Source organism: Ursus americanus, chromosome 23 (assembly GCF_024610735.1).
Source record: "Ursus americanus isolate L20-20 chromosome 23, mUrsAme1.1.p, whole genome shotgun sequence".
Classification (NCBI taxonomy): Eukaryota; Metazoa; Chordata; class Mammalia; order Carnivora; family Ursidae; genus Ursus; species Ursus americanus.
Genome location: NC_142149.1, coordinates 31,593,283 through 31,607,768, shown reverse-complemented (window position 1 = coordinate 31,607,768; position 14,486 = coordinate 31,593,283). Strand labels below are relative to the sequence as shown.

The window sequence follows — 14,486 nt, the reverse complement described above, 5'->3', positions numbered from 1 at the left end:
CCAATCCTGACTCCACAATTTCCTAGCTCAGACATCATGAAAAGTTACTGAACCTTCCCAAGCATCTGTTCCTTCCTTCATCAGTATATTGGACATAATAATCCACGTTAACAGAGTTCTTTTGAGTAATAAATTAGGTAATCCTCAGCAGGATTCAGCAGGCACGAGTAGAGAAAGCAATTAGTAAATGTTTTCAGGACCATAGCTCTAACCATTCACACCATGTTTAATTGGAGTCAAGGAGCGGTTTCACGTTGCAAATGCAGCCTTGGGCGGAGGAAATTGGCGGAGACTGGGTGGAAGTCTGAAGGCGGAAGAACCGAGATGGAGGCGGCACAGACGGCGGCCCGTGTGCCTCAACTTGCCGTCAGGAGTCGTTACCTTTGCTGAGCTCGGATGGTTTCATCTCTAGGAGTTCCTCAGCAGTCTGGAATCCTGCAGACACCAGCTTCACCCGCACTGCTGGGGATAGCGGGAAGCTCACTAAGTCCCGCTGCATTTCAAAGCTGGACGCCTACGCGCTCCGTCCCGCGTAACCAGAGTACCTAAACCCCCGTCTTAATTTTGTACGCCGGCGCGCGCGAGCGCGCGCGCGCCATGTGACGTGAGACGTAAGGCGGAAGGGGCGGAGTCTCTGGCCTGACTGCACGCGGCCTGGGGCTTGGCCCCTCTGAGGAGGAATGTTGTATTTTCTCGCACCCGCACCATTTCTGTTGTGATTCTTACAAATCTCACTTAGGGTTTCCCCCTCAAACATACATCCTGAGAGTAAAAAGATGGGTGGAGACTGCAAAATGGAGAGCCAGGCCCTACACGCCACACCTACATACCTCAGCCCTGGCCTGGTGGGTGGAACCTCAAGGTTATTAATAGGAAGGATCTATCCCCAAGTAGGGGTAACGCACACACTAACCAATTACCGGTTTGGGGTCTGAAATGGTCATATAAGGAATAATCGGCTTCTCCATTATAGGGTTCCAGTTTCCCACCTTTTCTCGTCGGGTGTCCCCCTTGCTTTCCCCCTTCGCCTTTCCCGCCCTTGCCCTCGGCCTCGCCCGCGCGAGGAATTGTGGGCCAGCCCCCCACCGCCTCGGAGAGCGCTAGGCGCCCAATCCCCGCACCCACCCACGCCTTCCCCGCGAGTCCAGTCTGGAGCATGGTGGTTTCTGAGACCGTTGGTTCACGGCCTGCGTAACTTAAGAAGTACCTGGAAAAGTAAGCAAGTAATGTCCCCGTAGTGGGCTAGGCATGGGCTCCCGGTCCCGAGGGAGTAATTGGGCTACGCAAGAGCTCCCGCTCTGGTACCTAGTTGAGAAGGGACGCCTTATAAAATAGAGGACTTTGGGGGAATTGAGACGGTTTGGAAGGTGGGTTACAAAGTCTTTCTTTGCCTAAGTGAATGTGATTTCTTTTGGGGAGTAACTCGTTCACTACATTTGTTAAGATTCTTAGCCTTAGCCTTAAAATTTTTTTCCCTAGCTTAAAGGAGCTCCCTAAATATTGCAAATCAGAGCCCTTTAAGTATCTAAGATCTAAGGAAGGAAACATATGTTGAGCACTTTAGCAAATCCCACACATTTCAAATGCTCACAACCGTACCATGAGGAAAACAAGGACACAGAAGCTTACAGCATAGTTTTCTCCAAGCCAGAATTAAAACCTGGTACTCTTTCTTCTACCCCGAACTACCTCCAAATTGGGAGCCCCTTTTGGGTGGGGGGTTTGCGGGGAAGAATTTGAGAAGTGTTTTATCCCCCATTTGGAGGACAGGAAAAGTCTGGTAGGACTGGTCAAAATGTGGATTGTTTGCTACTCAATACCTTGCTTAACTACTAATATGAGTCACTTCTGGGCACACAGTGGGCATAACATAAATGTCCGCAGGGAGGATTTATGCTTATAAAGCAACCAGGATCTTGGGTGAAGAAGAAATGGTGTTAACATATTCAAAGTTAGTGCTTCAGTTAGTTTGCTCAAATTCAGTGGAATCAATCGTGTTTAGAGCTTTGTTTCACTGGCAGTAGAGGGTTAAGAAAGTAGTTGACTATCTGTAGTCATACAGTTATGTGTTATTAATATCTTATTCTGAGCCTTGAGTTGTCTATAATTATTGTATTCTCATCATTCTTCAGATTTCTTTAATACAGTGTGCTCTATAGTCAGGCTTTCAAACTAGGATCCAGGTTTATGAGGCCAGGCACCAAGAACAAAACAAAACTATGGGATTTTTATGGAAGGTACACCTGCCTATGGTGTCAGATTCGCTCAATTTTTTTTTAGAGAGGGAAGAATTGAATGATTTAACTGGTAAGCCATTTAAAATATTTTATAGTAAATAAACAATATATTGTTAAGTAAAATGCAAACAAAAATAAATTTTCGAATAAGTATAAGATTTTGAAGAAAGATCAAATTTATTTATTTATTTTTTTTAAGATTTTGTTTATTTGTCAGAGAGCGTGAGCACAAGTAGGGGGAGCAGCAGGCAGAGGGAGAGGGAGAAGCAGGCTCCCCGCTGAGTGGGGAGCCCAATGCAGGGCTCCATCCCAGGACCCTGGGATCATGACCTGAGCCAAAGACAGACAGCTATTGACTGAGCCACCCAGGTGCCTGGAAAGATCCAGTTTAAACTGGATACCCCAATAGTCTCCCAGAGCCGCCTAGGAATATGTTTTGTGTTTGTTTTTCCGTTGCAATTTGGGGTTACTTGATGAAAAAGTTTGAGAGGCACTGCTATGGACAGATGAGCATGAGCCTTGGAGTCCTACAAATCTGGGTTTGTATCACATCTCTGGAAATTACCAACTTTGAGCCTTGCAGCAAGTTACTCAGTTTCCTCACCTGCAAGTAAAAGAAAATAATTCATGGGATTATTGGAAAGATCAAATTAACAAATATAAAGTGTTAGGCACAGAAAAGGTACATAATTTTAGTTTCTCCATTTTAAAATACTCTATATGTGTCTTCAGTTGAGTACAGCTTTATTAAACAGCTTGCTCGGTAACGTGCTAATGCTGTGAGACATTTTTTAAGTGCCTGCCATTGTAAAGTGTCAAAGGAAAGTGCTTTTACATATTTCATTTAACTTGATGCTCGCAATAATCCTGTGAACAGTGTACTTGGGTTCCTGGATAAAATTATTAAGATTAGATCATTTAAGCAAGATTAAATATTTATTAAGTGCTAGGTATGTGGATGGTGACGGGGCAAATGACAGAATCTCTGCCTTGTGGAGCCTATCATCAACCAGGATCATTATTGAGTATTTCTGGCTTTCATTGCGATCTAGATAAGATACTAAGGGTAGGAGTGAGCTATTTCTGCCAATATCTATAGTTAACCTCAGTATTCAAATAAAGAGATATTTTCATGCTAAATGGACTATTTTCTAGAGATGCGGGAGAGGAGTAATTGGAGTATTTCTCTTGTAGCTGAGGAGAAATTTATTTTCTTTTAACCTAAAAATACAGAATTCTAAAATTGGTGACCTTGAATGTTTAAGTGGACTTGGAAATGGAGAGAAAAATGAGTGCTGTTTTGACTGAGAAAAAACTTTGAATCAAGCTGTGGCTTTAAAGGTGGTTGTGATAAAACTTAAAGCCTCAGACACATATATTTGGAGTATCAATATCAATTGTACAAAGCCTTATACATAGTAGGAGATCAATATTTGTTGTCCACAAACTCTTGAAACCTTCTCATTTCTGTGATGCCACACTCCTGATTTCTTTCATGTCAATCTGGCTTTTCTGTCTCCCTTGGAAGCTCATCTTTCATAACCTGGTCCTGAAACGTTACAGTTCTTTTAATACCCCATAGCTGACCTTTTGCTGATTATTCTGTTTTTTCTCTTCTCTTGTTCTCTCATTCTGTCTCTCTCTGCTATCTTATTCATAGTTCAGAGACTATATGCCAATGATTTTTTTAAAACTTTTTAAAAAAGATTTTAAGAGAGAGGCAAAGCACTAGGAGGGAAAGGGGCAGAAGGAGAGGGAGAGGGACAAGCAGACTCCCCATTAAGAGAAGAGCCCAATGCAGGATTGTGCAGGGCACAATCCCAGGACCCTGAGATCATGAGGGATCATGACCTCCATAGAAGTCAGACACTTTACTGACTGAGCCACCCAGGAACCCCGATTTTTTTTAAAGATTTTATTTATTTATTTGACAGAGAGAGAGACAGCCAGTGAGAGAGGGAACACAAGCAAGGGGGAGTGGGAGAGGAAGAAGCAGGTTCCCAGCGGAGTAGGGAGCCCGATGCGGGGCTTGATCCCAGGACCCTGGGATCATGCCCTGGGCTGAAGGCAGATGCTTAAAGACTGAGCCACCCCAGCGCCCCAGGCATCCCAGGCACCCGATTCTTAAATTTATATTTCTAGCCTTGCCCTGTTCTCTCACCTCCAAATGCAAATATCTGATTTCCTACTGGACAGGGCAAAGGTCTCCAACTCAGCCTATATGTTTTTTTAAAGATTTTGTTTATTTTTTGAGAGAGAGCGAGAGAGAGCGCACACATGAGTGTGGGGGAGGGGCAGAGGGAGAAGGAAAAACAGACTCCACGGTGAGCAGAGAGCCCAAGGTGGGGCTCAATTCCAGGACCCTAGGATCATGACCTGAGCTGAAAGCAAATGCTTTACCAGCTGATACACTAGGTGCCCCTCCAGCTCAGCCTATCTTAAACCTAATTCAGGGTCATCTGGGTGGTTCAGTCCGTTAAGTTAAGCCTCTGCCTTCAGCTCAGGTCATAGTCCTAAGGTCCTGGGATGGAGCCTGCATCAGGCTCCCTGCTCAGTGGGGAGTCTGCTTCTCCTTCTGCCCCCCCTTTCTCTCTCTCTCTCAAATAAATAAACAAGATCTTTAAAAAATATATTTTAAACCTATCTCATTTATCTTCTTCAGCCCACTCCCAAAACCTTGTCCTCTTTCTGTATTCCTTACCTCCATGAGTTGAATATCCATGCTTCATGTGCACAGACTAGAAACCTAGAAATCATTCTCAATACCTCCTTCCCTTTTCAGTCCCTGTGTTCAATGCATACACAGATCCTATCAATTTTCTCTTTAACATATCTTGATTCTGTTCATGCCTCCTCCTCTAGGCCAAGCTCCCACCATTTTGCTTGTAGGTACTCAAGATCCTTTTAGCTGGTCTCTGCATCTTGTCTTCTCCCCTCTAGTCTGTTCTCCCATGCTGCAGCCAGAATGTTCTTTCTACAGTACAGTTCTATATTTCAGCTCATTTCACTTCCCATTTTGCCCTTAGGATACAGACCAGATTTCTTGGTAAGACGCAAGTCTCCCTTTTAAGGCTCTTACAGCAGCAAATGCCTCTGTGTGATCATTTATTAAATGTACATCTCCCCGAATAGATAGAAAGCTTCAGTAGAGCAGGACCATGTGGATTTTACTCCCTGTTGTTTTCCTAGAGCCCCTAGCCCAGTGTATGGCTTTAGTAGGTGCTCAGTAGATATTTGTGAAAAGAATGGACGATTAGGTGATTGACCTGTACCTCCCTCTGTATATTTTTCTATTTTGTACTTTAAATATGGTGAAAAATATAAGCTGGTAGGAAGTATATACTTGTAAAAAACAAAATATAGAATATATAAAGAAGGAAATAAAACTGGTTCATAAATTTTCTATTTAACTTACACAAAATGATGTTAACATTTTGGTTTATTTTAATCTGTCTACAAATTCATATAATGTATGTTACACATTTGTGGTCAAATTGTGAAGAAATTTGTATATCTTTTGTTTTTCACTGAATATTTTGTCAGAAGCTTTCTCCTGTGTATTTACAGATTATTTGGAAAATTAAATTTAGTGGTTGTATACGTTCTGTCCTGAAGCCCATCTTTCTAATCTGGCCTATAACTGTGCAGTTGAATTATTTCCTGTTTTTTTTGCTGTGATGAAATAGCATTCTGTCTCTGTCTCTCTCTCGATACATTTCTGAAAGTAGAATTCCTGGGTCAGAGAGTATACACATTTTCACTTTGAATCATACTGCCAAATGTTTGTACCACTTATACTCCTACTCACAGCATATGAGGGCTAATTTTCCCATCTCCACCCCAACACTGGCCTTCAGAGTCTTTAAATGTTTTTTTCCCCTTTGTTATTGAGGTATAATTGATTTTAACTGGTTATTATCTTTTATTACTAAGAAAGGTTAAAATTTTTTTCATATAGTTTTATTGGGCAAATGTACCTTATTGTACTATCTCATTTATATCCCTTGCCCACTTTTAATTTGTAAAAATGGTAAAATACACATAACATGAAATTTACCATCTCACCCATTTTTACATACAGTTCAATAGTGTTAATTATCTTCACAATGTTGTGCAGGTGATCTCCAGAACTTTTTTAATCTTGCAAACCTGAAACTATGTACCCATTACACAGCAACTCCTCATTTCCCCTTCCCTCAGCCACTGGCAACCACCATTCTACTTTCTGTTTCTATGAGTTTGACTACCCTTGATACCTTACAGAAGTGAAATCATGTAGTTTTTGTCTTTTTGTGACTGTTTTATTTCACTTAACATAGTGTCCTGAAGGCTTATCAATGTTGTAGCATGTGTCAATTTCCTCCCTTTTTAAGTCTGAATAATATTCAATTGTATGTGTATACCACATTTTGTTTATCCATTCATCTGTGGATAGACACTTGGGTTGCTTCCACCTCTTGGCTGTTGTGAATAATGGTGCTATAAACGTCTGTACATTCTTTCCCACTTTATAACTCAGGTAATTTAATTTAAAATATATATTCGTAAGGGTGCTGCCTGGGTGGCTCAGTCGGTTAAGCATCTGCCTTCGGCTCAGGTCATGATCCTACGGTCCTGGGATGGAGTCCTGCATCACATCAGGCTCCTTGCTCAGTGGGGAGCCTGCTTCTCTGTCTACCTCTCCCCCTTGCTGTGATCTCTCTCTCTCTCTCATGTTCTCTCTCTAATAAATAAATTAAAAAAAAAAAAAAGAAAGCACTGCTAGTCACAAATCTGAGAATGGCAGTTTGAATTTAAGAGTTATTTGATGGTTGGGGCGCCTGGGTGGCGCAGTCGTTAAGTGGCTGCCTTCGGCTCAGGGCGTGATCCCAACGTTCTGGGATCGAGCCCCACATCAGGCTCCTCTGCTAGGAGCCTGATTCTTCCTATCCCACTCCCCCTGCTTGTGTTCCCTCTCTCGCTGGCTGTCTCTGTCAAATAAATAAATAAAATCTTTAAAAAAAAAAAAAAGGAGGGATAGGATTAAGACTAATAATTTCATATGGATATGAAATATTGGAATTATTAACCATTGCCTGAGACGGAATTTGCTCTTTTTTAAGGGTCTAATATGAGTCAAGGAGGGCTGGGCAGTTTCTTGTAGGATGTAGTCTCCAGTAGTCTTGTTCTGAATTTCACCCATGAGAAAGAAATGGATGACGGCTTGTAGTGTAGAACACAGGGGAGTTGGCATGGGGGATGGGCGGGGTTAAGGGTACTTAGAAATTTATTGATGCTAGGGAAGGGAGACATTCTGGTCAGCAGGCAGTTTCCAGTCGTGTGGACCATCGTCACACTCCAGCTCTGAAGACCCCTGGGGCTTCCCCCAACCGTCTGTGTAGGAAGGGGGCGCTGCCTGAGGCTAGCCTAGTTAGCTTGCCTCAGAATTAGAACTAGTGTTTATACAACTGCTTTATCAAATAAGGGTAATGATTTGCTGTGTATTTGAAAGAGAGCATATTTTGTACTTGTGCTTGAAGCCTTGAACAACCCGTTTTTAGCAATACACGGACTGGATTTTCATACCTAGTTTTGCCAAATTTAATCTTTTTAGACTTGACGTTTCAATTACGTGGCTTGCTGAACTGCGCCAGACACCAGTGACATCATTAACTCCTACACCTTGAAAGAAGGAACTAATTTATGTCGTTTTTCTTTAAATCTGTAGAGTGTCTTTACCTTTAAATTTCATTCGAACAGCACCAGTAGCTAGGCAGTAGGAAGCGCTAAATGAGATCAGCAGAAGGGGTGTGGAATATGTAGATAAACGCAGTGACTGCTGGTCGTGCTTACAATGGGCATATATTTCCTAAGATTTTGGCAATATCCAGATATACAAAATATTGCTGCATAGGACATATAATTTGGAAAGTCTCTATTTCAGAAGGAACGGGACCGATAGAATGCATGAGAAAAGTTGACCCTATGTTAAGAGTGCCTTTAATCTGAGGGTGAAGTGCCAGGCAAACTTTACAACTCATACTTACCTGGCAGGGGAGATACCATGATCACGAAGGTGGTTTTCCCAGGGCGAGGCTTATCCATTGCACTCCGGATGTGCTGACCCCTGCGATTTCCCCAAATGTGGGAAACTCGACTGCATAATTTGTGGTAGTGGGGGACTGCGTTCGCGCTTTCCCCTGATTTGTGTGTTTTAAAAATAGAACGTGTTACAGGTTTTGCATGTTTACTTTTGTTGTAGGGAGTTTTTGTGTGTTTTTCAGTGTAAGTGTGTGTTAATATTCTCAAGTGAGGTAAACTTTTATCAGTGCCTGGTTTTAAGACACTGATGTTTTCTGTGGGTGTATTATGTTACTTAGTGTATAACGTCAAGAAAACCAGCACTTGTAGAACGTGTCATTAAGTCATAAATTCTAAGCTTAGAATGTGTGTTTTTGTTGTTTACATTGTGCATATATTTGTTACTGTACTCTAGATGTGATCTTTGTAATTTTCTCAAATATGGAAAACTGGGCTGCATGATTTTTGGTAGAGGGGGACTGCATTTGAACTTTTCATTGGTAACTTGCACTTAAATGATTCGTTTATTACTGCTTGGCTTTTAGTTCATCAATATGGCTTTCTGTAATCATTCTATTATCTATGATAATATAAGGATGTGTGCAGTAATTAGTGATGTCTCATGAGCTGGAATCTAAGATTTTCCCGAAAATGAGGAACTGGACTATAGTATAATCTCTGCTAGTGAAAGTGTTTTTCTCTGAGACCTTGATTTTTACCCCCAAATAATTTTATTAAAGTAGCACTATGGATGTGAAACCATCATACAGAAAGATTCAACCTGAATAACACTCCCTGATCCACCCTTTCTCACCCTGCCCCATTCTTCTCCCCAGAGCACTTTTTTTTTTTTTTTTAAAGTATGCTCTAGGCCCAACATGGTGCTTGAACTCACAACCCCAGATCAAGACTGGCATGCTCTACCTATTGAGCCAGCCAGGTGACCCCCAGAGTACTACTTGTAAAACTTGTTCGGCTGTCTCATAGTTGCCTCAATAATGTTTGTGCTGAGGTTTATACTGAGGATCCCAGAACATGCCTTCCTCTATCCTTTTATTTATGGAACAATTTTTTTTTTAAAGATTTATTTATTTATTTATTAGACAGAGAGAGACAGCCAGTGAGAGAGGGGACACAAGCAGGGGGAGTGGGAGAGGAAGAAGCAGGCTCCGAGTGGAGGAGCCTGATGTGGGGCTCGATCCCAGAACGCCAGGATCACGCCCTGAGCCGAAGGCAGACGACTAACGACTGCGCCACCCAGGCGCCCCTATGGAACAATTTTCTGTTCTTCGGTCAGTTCCTTTAGTAATTTTATTTAAAGATTTATTTATTTTAGAGAAAGAGCTCGAGTGCACGCTTGAATGGAGGGAGGAAGAGGGAGAAAAACTCAAGCAGGGCTCCCTCCTATGACCCTAAACCAAGATTAAGACCTGAGGTGAAACCAAGAGTCGGAGGCTTAACCGACTGACCCGCCCAGGCACCCCACCCCTTATCTTGGTAATTTTAAATCACATCTCTTTATTACTTGTTAGCTCCACACTTGGAAAGATAAGGATATTAGCAAGACCTTTGGGTTTTAAAAGAAAATGTTAGGATTTTGCCCCTTCCAATCATTAAAAAAAGGAATTTGTTAATATTGTTGTAGACTACGTAGAGTGATAGAAGCAAAGACCGGAAGAAATGTGAGTGGTAGGAAAATATGAAGTATTTGCCACTTACAAATAGTATTTTGAAATTTCATTTTCTTTTATTCTTTTATTCATTCAGGTATAATTGACATTCAATATTAGATTAGTTTTAGGTGCACAGCATTTGTATACATTGTGAAAAAGTCATCACAATAAGTCTAGTTACTATCTGTCAGCAAAGTTAATACAATATTATTGTTAATACGATATTATTGACCAGATTCCCCATACTGTACATTACATCCCCATGACTTATTTATTTTGTAGCTGGAAGTTTGTATTTCTTTTTTTCTTAAGATTTTATTTATTTGACAGAGAGGCAGAGAGAGGGAACACAAGCAGCGGGAGTGGGAGAGGGAGAAGCAGGCTTCCCGCTGAGCGGGGAGCCCGATGTGGGGCTTGATGCAGAACGCTGGGTTCGTGACCTGAGCCGAAGGCAGACGCTTAATGACTGAGCCACCCAGGAGCCCCTGGAAGTTTGTACTTCCTAATCCCCTTCATCCATTTTACCCTCTGCTCTCCTCCCCTCTGACAACCAACCATCAATCTGTTCTCTCTATTGGTATTCTTGTTTTGTTCTTTATCTGGAAGAAAGATTTTCACCATGAAGTATATTAGCTATAGGATTTTCATAGTTACCATTTATCAAACTAATGATAGCTTGCTACATTTTTTTAAAAAATCATAAATGGGTGCTGAATTTTGTTAACTACTTTTTCTGCAACTACTTCTTAATTTGTAAATATGATGAATTATATGGCTTGATTTTCTAATGTTAAACTAACTTTGTATTCCCGGGATAAGCCCCACGTGATCGTGATGTATTACCCTTTTTGTTTATTGCTAGATTTGGTTTGCAGTTTTAAAGGAATTTAAGTAATTTTGTATCTATGTCCATGATGGATAATAGTCTGTACTTTTCTTACGTGGTCTTCATCTGGTTTAGGTATCAGAGTAATTCTGGCTTCATAAAATAAATTGTGTCTTTCCCTTGTGTGTACCACTGAAGATTCTTGGTGTCACATGGGACAGAAAAAGGCCAATGGTGTTAGTTGTGTGAGGGTTTCAGCACTGCCCCTCCTTACACCCACCAATAAATCCTACTTCTTGTCCACAAAAAATTGGGACAGTGGGAAATGTTTCCTTCTCTTCTGTTTTCTCAGAGTTAGGTTAGATTCGTTATTTGAGCAGAAGAGTGACACGATTGGATTTAGGCTTTAGCGGGATACTTGGCTACTGTGTTACTAGATTGGAAGAAGGGAGATGATTTAAGTTACTCCAGTCTTCTAGGCAGGAGATGAGAATGGCTTTTACCAAAGTTGTAGCACTGTAGATGGTGAGAAGTGGTCAGATTCTTACTATTTTTTTAAGAAAAACGATAAAGACTGTGGATTGAATGTGTGATTTGAGAAGAAAGAAAGGAGAAAAATATGACCCCTAAATCTGATCTGTATGAATGAATCTTTAATTCTTTAAATTCTTTGATTCTTTTTTCACCTATTAAATATAGAATCCAGCCGTTTGTACCTCCTGCCCCTCCTCTCCATGCATTCTTATTCACAAACGGGGAGGCCAGGGTATCAACATCTCAGTGTACTAAAATCATTAGGGAAAGGATGGTCTCCTTTATATTATGAAAAACGTCTAATGTAAACTAAAATAGATTGATATAGTATTCTCCCATTTAGCCACACCAAACTTCAGCAATGATCAACTCAAGGCCAATCTCGTTTCATTTATACCTCCACATCCTAAACCCCCAAACCTGTTTTGAAGGAAATCCCATATATAATAGTATTTCAGCCATGATGATTTCGGTATGTATTTCTAAAGATAACAGCTCTTTTTCTTGACATTTTTAACTGCTTTATTGGAGTATAATATACACATAACATTCACTCATTTGGTTTAACTATTAGTATTTTACACAATTGGCCAACCATTACCACAATCCAGTTTTAGCACATTTTTATGACCACCGCCCCCAAATTCTCCTGTGCCCAGTTGCTCCTGATTCCCATGCCCCTACCCTAGCCATAGGCAACAACAGATCTTCCTGTCTCTTATAGATTTGCCTTGTTTAGAAATTTCATATAAAATGGAATAGTCAAGAGTGTGTTGTGTCTGACTTCTTGCATGTCATAATGTTTTTGAGCTTTCATACTGATACATTTATTATTATTTTACATATATTAATCATTAATACATATTATTATTCCTCTTCATTGCTAAATAATATTCTGTTATTCTGCATTTTTTCTGTTATTCTCTATTTTTATCAAGCAAGTAAACCTAATTTGTGGAATTGGTATGCTAACTTTCTTTGTTGTTTCTCCTGATTTTATCTCTTGTGAGAAAGGAGGATTAAGGTTTATTTCTGGCTGGTTTGTTATTCTCTGGGTCCGTTTGAATTCTGGACTCTTGAGGCTGTTAAAATAACCCGGATATATTACCCTCTTAAATAGCTATTTTCATCTGCCATGCAGCCATTTGGGACTTCTGAGCCCTGGGGAGGGAGGAGACCACTTCAGTTAATCCTTTCTACTTGAGACAGTTAACAATTATGCAGAATAATTTCGGCTCTCTTTTATTATAGGACACTACACCAGGATTAGATCTGAGTATTTTTTTTTAAGATTTTATTTATTCATTTGATGGAGACAGAGAGAGCACAAGCAGGGGGAGTGTCATGCAGAGGGAGAGGGAGAAGCAGACTCCTGGCTGAGCAGAGTGCCTGATGCAGGGCTCGATTCCAGGACTCCAGGATCATGACCTGAGCCAAAGGCAGACACTTAACCAACTGAGCCACCCAGGTGCCCTTGGGTTTCTGTTTTTGTTTTTTAAGATTTTATTTTTTTTACATAATCTCTACACCCAATGTAGGGCTCAACCTCACAACCCCAGGATCAAGTGTCACATGTTCCACCGACTGAGCCAGTCGGCCAGATCTGGGTATTTTTAAAAGCTTCTTGGGATGCCTGGGCACCTCGGTCAATTGTGTGTCTGCTTTCAGCTCAGACCGAGTCCCACATCGGGCTTCTTGCTCAGTGGGGAGCCTGCTTCTCCCTCAGCCTGCTTCTCCCCCTGCTTGTGCTCTCTTTCTCTGTCTTTCTGACAAGTAAATAAAATCTTAAAAAAAAAAAAAGCTTCTTAGTTATGTCTTTGAGAAGGTATTGCTGGCAACTGGATATGTCTGCAGACAACTGTTAACCTTTTTATTCTGCTGATTATGTTTCAGTTTCAGGGTATGGTATGTTCTGGTTCTTCCTAGGTCCCAGATCTAGCTCACCTCCATGCTTAATTCTTGCTGCTGCTTCCTAGAACAAATCCTTGTGCACCTGTACTTCCAGTCCCTTCCTAATTCTCACAATCTGACCAGGTTAAAGTTTATCTCCAGGGGCCTGGTATGTAAAAATACAATCTCGTTGGCTTCTAAGTGTAAAACTTACCTGCTAATTAAATGTAGTCACCTGAGTACTATTTCTGGTACTTTGTTTAAAACTAAATGATGACAGACCCAAAGTACGGATGTTGCACAACATACTTTTGAATTTTCTTTCAAAGTAACATATACACTTCATTTAAAAACTCAAATAGTGGGGTGCCTGGGTGGCTCAGTCAGTAGAGCATGCGATTATTGATCTCAGGGTCATGAGTTCAAGCCCCACATTGGCGTAGAGCTTACTTTAAAAAAAATAGTAAAGGAGGATTTAGCTCTCTTGGACCACCATCTTTTTTCTATTTTTCCTAATATAGTTTAAAACCAGTTGATTAAATCACTTGGTTAAATCAATATTCAGTATTTATATTTCTCATGCAAACATTATGCACCACGGAGTGTTGTCACCGAATGTCATTAAGTTTCCTTTAATTTTGTTTTTTCTCTTTTTAGTTTTTTTTCTCTGTTTAATTTTACCTTTTTTCACTTGGTTACTTTTCCCTCAGTTGGGAATGGCCTAATTGTTCCCACACCTTCCAATAGCCTATTGTTCTCTACAAAGAAAGTCATACCAGATATTCTTTCTGGAGATCTGTCTACTTCTATTTTTCTCCTATGTAAACCCATCAACTTTTTTAAAAAGTTTATTTATTTAAGTAATCTCTACACCCAATGTGAAGCTTGAACTCCTGACCCCGAGATCAAGAGTCGCATGCTCTACTGATTGAGCCAGCCAGGAGCCCCTAAACCCGTCAGTCTTCTAGCCTACTACCCTACTGCATAGGTAGTAGTTTAAATGGGAATCATATTCTGTATTGGAGTTAACATTTTCCTTCATCATGACAAAGACATCACTTTATTGACTTCTGCTCTCCAAAAGTTACTGAGAAGGCTTTCTGATTCCTGATCTTTTTAATGTGACATATGTGACTAACCTTTAATTCTCTCTTGGAAAAGCTGAAGAATCATCTTCTTTCTATTATTCTGTAATTTCCTAATGATATGCCTTAGTTTGTCATATTGTCGTTCATTTTATGGGGCGCTTGACAAGGGCCCTTTCTT

At 40.7% G+C, this 14,486-nt stretch overlaps 1 protein-coding gene and 1 non-coding gene across 3 annotated transcripts in view; one reads left to right on the top strand and one right to left on the bottom strand.

Annotated features, from left to right (window-relative positions):
* The window catches only part of RAD51C (RAD51 paralog C), a 35,658-nt gene extending 35,079 nt beyond the window's left edge, over positions 1-579 (bottom strand). For both annotated transcript variants that reach the window (XM_045773339.2, XM_045773340.2), the window contains exon 1: positions 382-579. In XM_045773339.2, coding sequence (XP_045629295.1) covers positions 382-499 — 118 coding nt within the window. In that variant the 5' untranslated portion in view covers positions 500-579. The remainder of the gene's footprint in view (positions 1-381) is intronic.
* A 7,676-nt stretch (positions 580-8,255) lies between these two features.
* On the top strand, positions 8,256-8,419 carry LOC123777213 (U1 spliceosomal RNA). The gene has a single exon (XR_006775606.1). It is a non-coding gene; the product is annotated as a U1 spliceosomal RNA (small nuclear RNA).
* Positions 8,420-14,486: the final 6,067 nt, after the last annotated feature.